Here is a 7941-nt window from a genome sequence, read left to right as displayed (position 1 = left end):
GTCACAAATGTTTATTATTTGGCACGCTTTACACCATGAATAGGAAGTTACTCAGACATTCACGAAATACCTTTAATCAGAAAAAAGAATGCTCAATTGCCGAATAAATCTTTTAATAAATGGCGTGTGTAATATGGACTTGCTTGAATTCATCAACAGAAATTAAAACGTGTATTCTGCCAGTGCTATCAAGCATGATACAATAGAGTTGGCGCAAATCAAACACTCCGCACGAGCAAGGAGCCGTGCGGAGATAAGTATCAGCCATGTCGCGGTGCAAGCTGTGACACTCCGTGGGTCCTATCATTTAGCTGATATTCCCGGTGTGCGGAGATAATGAGGGCGCGAGAACGATTCGGACGAGTTGGCAAGTTTCGCCCAATCATGCCGCCTGTCTTATCGTACATTAACATCCGAGAGAAAGTAAAAACGTTTTTCCAACTTGATCTTGCATAAAAAGGCAGCACCATGGTTGTTGACACACAGTCAGTAATTTCCAATTACATTGATGTATCAAGTGTAAGGTTTTTAATTATATTGAAATTTATTTAGATGGTATAAGTTTGGGAATTTACCCGGTGCTTTTTTTCTTTTTTTTTTAGATAATTTCTGTGACGTAACAATAACGGCTGTATTATTGTGCGCGAGACTAGTTGCTTGAAATCTGATTTGTTGCTCTGCACTGGAAAGAGAAGCGGCAAAAATGAATCACTCACCAGCCATAGGTTTGTTTTTGTCCTGCGATATAACATATACTTACATGTTTTGCTAAAGTTGCATTTTGCATAATATTGCAAGTATCTAAATGTTGTTATTAGGCAAGTGTTATCATGTAGACTATTTCTAGTATAGGCCAACAGTTGACAAGAGAATTGGCAAAAGCTTGTAAGTCAATTTAGTGCATTTGTAGTTTCAGGAAGCGGTCAGTTTCGTGCCACCAGAACGTGGAATGCCCTCGTTCAACATTTAAAGGAAACTGCCAATGTTAAACGGAGAAGAAACATCAAAAAGGCCTATGATGAATGTTTTACTGGTAAACCCAGTTAAAAATAGTTTTAATTATTACTTAAAGTGACCTTAAGATTGTTTAACATAATACTGTTTCACCTATCAGTTTATGTAACACATAAAAGAAACGCAAATAGTATAAAATATTGGTTTAAAAAAAATGTTCTATTTATTTTTTGAGTAAGCACCGATTTAAAAAACGTTGGGTAGGAATTATTATCGAAATAGTTGTTACTAACTTATTTTATTTAACAGGTACAAATGCTGTTGATGTCCTTCTTCACTTTGTCAAACAAAACCCTGACCAGTTCACAAACTCATTGTTTATAACAAGAGATAATATTCTGCGCTTATGTCAGTCATTTTTGGACAATGCGGTATTTGAACCGATTGGTGGCCCAAGTGAAAATGAGAAAAACATGAGGTTTGAAGATTCAACCTCGGCACTTTACCAGTTTACTGAAAAGGGCAGATTGGGTCTTGATGCTGGAGTTACAAGGCCTATTGGGAGTCGACAGGTGTTAAAGGAAATCGACGGGGACATTCGAAACAGTCTGGATCACATCTCTATTTCTTCTACAAGTAAAAAAGAAACCACCCCAAAGTCAAAGCACATGTTGATACCAACTCGCCGAACGGGGCAACGTTCCAGATTCCCATCTTTCACTGGACCACATTCATACAAGGAAGTAACCATTAAGGTCAGTGACTCGGAAGAAGAAGAAAAGGCTCCAAGAAAAGGTCGCCCACTCAAGAGATCATCAAGTCTTGTTGGACGTGTTATGAAGAGATCTTCGTCATCAGGGTCAATGGATAGAAGCCAAAAAAGTAGCACTGTAAGTACTTCAAATTATTGGTATATCTATATATAAATCGTAGGAATAAATATGTTTGTAAAATAACTTTATATACGATAAATTAATTTAGTTGTTGTTTTTATATATAGTCTTCAGCATCCGATGGTGATCAAATTGACGGAAAAGACAAAAGATCAGATAGTATTGGCAGAGGAAAACTTCGTTTAAGCCAGCGACTTACCTTTAGAAAAAAATCGTTTAGGTATGTAATGCCAAGCACCACTTTTTTGCACGTTTTTAACACTTGTTTTTTTCATTTACTTTTTGCGCACCATTTGCATGTTTTTCGTTTAACATTGATTTCTCACAACAATTAACATTCCAGTTCCTCTGATCAAGAAGATAACAAGACTGATGAAACTGTAACCGCTGTTGCATGGCATAACCCAACTGTAACTAGCCAAACAATCCAGCATTGCTTGGATCCCAGGCGACGTAGTTATGCAGCAACTAAAAGCGATTCCTCCAAACCACCCATGGGCATGCGACGAATGATCTCAACTCCTCTTCTTCTTGCCAAGTCGAGAAGGCTAACCAAAACCAAACGCTATAACGTCTCTGATCCAAACCATAACATGATCCAAGAAGAACGACTTCATCTCAACAATATAGAAAACACTGAATCTAAATCAAGGTTACGAAGCAACACACTGTCTAAACCACTCATTAAAAGTCGCTTCAATGTAAATCAGACCACCCACCTCAGCTGTGCAAGTCCACCAAAGATATGCAAAAAAGATTCTGATGCAATAAAGGAGACCCCATCACGCACTGGAACGTCAAAATCTTATATGAGTTCATTAGCAACCTTTGCTAACCGCATGTCTCTACGCAGAAAATCTTTGAGGTAGCCGCTTTGCCTCATTTTTTTTGTGATCCACAAAACCTATTTTTAACACATTTTGATTTATAACGTTTCATGCACTTGTTTTTTTGTTTGTTTTTATTTTTCGCATACAAAATTAAAATAATATTCCCAAGAATTTTGTTTGTGTATGGCGATAAAAGAATGTCGATAGTCTTTAGAAAACCACAACAAGTCATTTCTAAATTAAAAACATACATACACAAAACATTTCAGAAAAAATGAAGTTCACTCATGTGTAATCAGCAACCCATCTGCTGGAAATGGTTCTACCAATGCTGGGTTTCACATTACAGATGAGCTTGGTTCAGAAGTTAAGCGCAAACTGTCACCACAAGGTACACGCTATATCACAATTAGTATGTATGCTGTTCAGTCTGTAATTGCCATGTTCGGCTTTGTTTGTATTTCATACAAAAGTTTCTTTACATTAATCACCATAGGCTGAAAATAATTTTGACCAAAATAACAAAAACGTTAAATTTTTACTATAGATTTTAAACAAAAATAAGTATAACTTAATTTATCCCAATAAAATAACATTAAAATGTAAAACATTTGTTTCAGAGTTATCACATCTGAAACGTGAATGTGTAAGAGTACGATTATTGCAAATAATTGATCTGCAGTTTGTTGACAGTCTTATTATGTCACCTACTGACAAGAAAAACCAAACATCTTTAGGTTAGTGTTGAACAAACTTTTGTGTTTAATAGTTACAAGCAATGTTATATCAATATTACAAAGTTGTGTTCAACCAGTATGTTTTAATGACAGTAATAATAGAATATGTACATACATATCTCTACCAAGCTTATACAAAAGGTTGGATTAGTATTAATGGATGTATGATCATCTATGTAGATCCTGTTTTGTTACAGAAAGTGGAAATGTCAGCGGCACGTCACATGGTGTACAATACAGTGAAGTTGTATCAGCCTACAGCAGGTTATATCATACATTGTTTATATTGGATATGTTTACTTTTAAATTAATAAGAAAATCTTGAATAAAAAAAGTGGTTCACAAGTGTAACAAATCTTTTTTTCATTGATTTATTTATCTTAATAAACTACAATGTTATTTCATTAAGTGAGGACCCCTGGATTTCTAGTGCAGTGGCTGTCCTGCACCACCTTCCAAATGGTTACAACATCTTGTGCAAACATGCAAGGGACCATTCCAATTTAAAGAAATTAAAGGTTGGTTAAATAAAGAGTTGACTTTAAAAACATGTTTTTTCTTATCATATGCTTTCAATAAAAATGCATACAAGACCTTTTGAATTACCATGTCAAGTATAGTTGTCTAGCATTTTGCATTTGTTGTTTTAATTTAATATATTCAGTAGTACCTTTATTGACAACCTGTTCTCTGACAAATAAGCCTTTGTTTGAATATTTCAGTTGTTTTTTGCTATCTCGGAGTACTACAAGTCGCTTACAAGTCCAATAATTGAGGAATCAATGCAGGAAATAGTTTCCTCCATTGTCGAATTACTTGGTGAGCTGTTTCTTTTGTTTGAAGTCGGTTTAATATATAAAATATTTGAATGCAGCAGTTTCAAGGCTTTAACTGAGTTTATAAACTTCACAAGCAGTTGTAAAAGTGCCCTAATGATACCATTTCACTTTTGCTCACTATAAGATAACAAAGTAACTTCCCCCAGGGCCACATTATCATTTGTAAATACTTTATAAGCCATACACAATAGGCTATAAATTCATTTATTTGCTTCATCAAAACATGACATCATGAAACTAGATTTTAAAAAATGCTACTATATCAAGTAAATGTATGCAAATATTCAACTGGAGTCAAGTATAGTTGCGCATAGCGCAAAAATATTGCGCGCATTTGGTTTCAATAAGAAAAGCTTTCAGTATAAAAAATTCTCACACATTTGGCACATAAAAACATAAGCACATTCTCGATGTAGTGATAGTCATCAGATGATTTAGTAAACCGATTAATAGGGCCATTGACTCCACAGCTGTAAGGCTGCAAAGAAACTTAAGTAGGAAAACAAAGTTTTAGCGCATTTTGTCTGTTTTAAGAAATGTATTAGTGGTAAAGCAATGCAAAAATGTTATTACCTGCCTAAATTAAAAAAAAGTTACATGTTGTAAATAAGAGAGTTTATATTAATTAACTGTAGTTACAATGAAAATGTTTAGGAAACCTTTCAGGAAAAATTAGCTATGTTTTACACAACACCTTTTGGATGACAATATTTTCTGAAAAGGGCAACATACTAGAAAATCAAAAAATATTTTGATGTAGAGTAAAAATAGCTGTCGCCACAAAAGAATTCTTGCCAAAAATGCTGCTTTTATTCCATTTTATTCTATATTTATGTGGTACACTAACACTGTACTTAAACATTTCAAATTTTTTTTTAGATGTTACCCAGTTTGGGCGTCACTAAATTAAACAATGTGGCCCATAGACAAGGGTTTAAATCACTCGTTTTCATGTTTCTGGTCATCAGAAAGCCAAAAAACATAAATTGACTTGTTTTAAGTCATGTGATTCTGCTTATAAAATGTGTGCATATAATATGGACACATTTTAATTATGTATGCATATATAATAGTATACATTGCTATAAAGTAACGCAAAAGTTTCATGTTTCAAAATAATATTTTTATATGTTGCCCTACATCCAGTACAGTAGGCTGCTCTGGCATTGTAATTTATTTCAGTTTTTACATTGCCCATTTCAATTTGAATTTAAAACCGTATTTAGAACATGTATTTGGTATGTTTTAGGCACAAAACCTGTATCGGAGTCGTTAGAGGCAACCCAGCTGTTTATTCACTTGCTTCCGGATTCTCTCTGCGCCGAGTTGCAGGACCTAGTTACCTTCCTACATTACGTGATCAAAAGCAAAGATGTCGTGCTGATGCCGTCGGTGTGGACAATTAGTTACCTACTTTATTAGTTTGATACACAACTGTCATCTAATGGGGCTGAATAATATAATTCCAATGTTTTTTTCTATTGAAGTGTTTTATATTGCACCTTTCCAGAAAGTACTTTTTAATATAAAAAAAGTAAATGAATTTTACAGTTTGATTCGGTCTACTCGAAGATTATAGCAGAAAAACTATAAAGAATATGTTTAACCTGTTTGTACTGTTCGTTATAATATAATTTAATAAGTGTTTTTTGTTAAAATACCAAAACGCAGTTTGTAAACGCAAAACGTTTTATGCTACGGTCTAATTTAATCTGAAACTTTCAAAACTGTTGATCGTGTGAAACAATCAAGAATTATTGCCATTTAGATTTAAATTTATGTAACACTTTTTAAAAATAAATGTAATAGCTTAGTTTAGTACTTAACGCTGACAACAATTAAAAAAACGGTTGTTCATAGTCTACAAAATATATTATTAAACGCAACTTTTTCATCATATTTTAAATGTAGCATTATAATGATAAACTGTCACATGTATACAACTCTGTGGAAGAACTCGGTCCCTTGCCATTGCTTGACGACGGTTTCTGTATTTCAGCAAAGTAACAAGACGCTGATCCTGCAAACATTTCCCTCCGCTATCTTCTACATAGAGAAGCACGAGACAGCCAGCGTCGAGTCTGGGGAAGCGGGAATGTTCCTTTTCATGCTGGAGCACCGTCGTCAGGTCTTCACCTTACCCGCATCCGTCGAAGTCATTTTAAAGCGTAAGAAGCGTTTGCTGGAGAGCGGCCAGGTGGACAGCCCGTCTTTGGTTCCAGGTAACTGCCGTTTTCGCATTGTTTTTAACATGTTGTTGTATTGTGCAGCGTAAGACACAAAAAAGCGTACGACCACTAGTTCTATCACAAGTGCAACGAAATTACTTTGGTCACTTAGTGTCAAGAGCCCCTTTGAGATTTGCGTGACATTTATATTGGCCATTGAAAGGTTTCAGGGATAGCAATACGATTCGAAACAGAACCGACTAAAATAAATTGTATTTAACGTTTTACTTAAATAATTACCTTTACAGACTCGATCTTCTGCACTATGATCAGCAAGGAGGAATTCAATACGCAGCGGAGTGAATTTACCGCGATGCAGGTATCGGAGCTCGCGCGATCCCTCTCAAGCCATCCGACCCTGGCTCCTAAAAAGAAGAAGGACCTCCTTAAGAAGATGCAGGCGCTTCACTCGGCTGCCTTCGAGCATTCCCGGGGACCCATGAAAGCCACTCGACCCCTTTCGGCCGCCCCCAATGCAGAGGTAGCCGAGCCGGCGATCTTGAGGCCCAAGCAAAAGACCCCGGTACTCCGGACGCCCAGCTCTGACCCCCTAAGTCGAAGAAGAAACAAGTCGAGGCAAAAACAGATTTACGTTTGAGGCTGGTGTGCTCGGACGTTTGGATAAAAGCAGGTGTTCCATCCGGTTTGAACTTAGGTTGGGTTTCAGCCGAGGCGTGCTTAGATAAAAACGAAATCCGCTACTGCGGGCGCTTACAATATTTACCTATAGTTTGTGTAGTATTAGGTGGGTGCAAAGTCACACTTTAGTGTAGTGTGCACTGCCACGGCAGCTTGCGTTCATTTGTTTAGTTTACCACCTCATTATCGTATCAGTTTTATAAAAATACGACAAAATGAAAATATTCGGATACTTGAACTGAACCGTTTTGCGGTTGTATTGGATTGTTGTTCACCGTCATTTTTTCTATCTGAAACATCCAGCGTTATGCCTGAGATTATCCTAAATTATTGTTATCTACCATCATTGTTTAACCGGCAACATTCGGTTCACTGTGCCAGAGCGAACTGCAGTTTCACTGTGTTTGTAAACTTTGTGTTCCTTCTTACCACAACCGAAATATTTTGCCTCGTGTCGATTCAAATGGTGGGCATTATTTTCGGTCAGTCTTGTTTGATAAAACTCCTTTCTTTGTTTCTCTCTCTCTCTCTTCTTAGTTACTCGTCATTGTGTGAAGTAGAATTGTCGACTAGCGTGGCCAAAAATGTTGTTATGTCGCTCTTTCCTTTCTTTCAAATAAATCTATTTGCAAAAGTTTCACAAAATAAAACTTACCACTGCCATATAACATTGCAATCTACTAAGGAAGTCTCCAGGAAACTACATGTAACAACACTGTAACAGTAGTTCGGTCCTCCGAATGGGTATTTTTTCCCTTTCGGCAGCCGTAAAAAGCACAACTTGTTGGTGATGATTTAATGATATAAACTTAGGTTTTAAA

General features: G+C 36.1%; 1 protein-coding gene across 2 annotated transcripts; it reads left to right on the top strand.

The window, feature by feature from the left end:
- Positions 1-607: 607 nt before the first annotated feature.
- Positions 608-7715, top strand: LOC146160743 (DEP domain-containing protein 7-like). Of its 2 annotated transcripts, XM_083384483.1 has the most exons (13): positions 608-725; positions 911-1033; positions 1264-1844; positions 1955-2067; positions 2191-2712; positions 2947-3068; positions 3298-3414; positions 3612-3678; positions 3824-3932; positions 4137-4233; positions 5503-5645; positions 6253-6475; positions 6730-7715. In XM_083384483.1, exons 1-13 carry the CDS (start codon positions 704-706, stop codon positions 7077-7079), a joined length of 2589 nt encoding a protein of 862 aa, XP_083240609.1. In that variant the 5' UTR covers positions 608-703; the 3' UTR covers positions 7080-7715. The 2 variants fall into 2 exon arrangements, with proteins under 2 accessions (XP_083240609.1, XP_083240610.1); XM_083384484.1 differs by lacking the exon at positions 2191-2712.
- The last annotated feature ends 226 nt before the right edge of the window (positions 7716-7941 follow it).

This window comes from Ascidiella aspersa, chromosome 3, assembly GCF_963924565.1.
Source record: "Ascidiella aspersa chromosome 3, kaAscAspe10.2, whole genome shotgun sequence".
Classification (NCBI taxonomy): Eukaryota; Metazoa; Chordata; class Ascidiacea; order Phlebobranchia; family Ascidiidae; genus Ascidiella; species Ascidiella aspersa.
The sequence above is the reverse complement of the archived record's forward strand: the minus strand, read 5'-3'. Positions and strand labels throughout refer to the sequence as shown.

Bases quoted from the DNA above. Each gene is read 5' to 3' on its own strand.
- LOC146160743 (XM_083384483.1), top strand. From the start codon at position 704: ATGAATCACTCACCAGCCATAG. The intron at 3,069-3,297 runs GTACACGCTATA...CATTTGTTTCAG, and splicing joins GCGCAAACTGTCACCACAAG to AGTTATCACATCTGAAACGT. The intron at 3,933-4,136 runs GTTGGTTAAATA...TGAATATTTCAG, and splicing joins CCAATTTAAAGAAATTAAAG to TTGTTTTTTGCTATCTCGGA.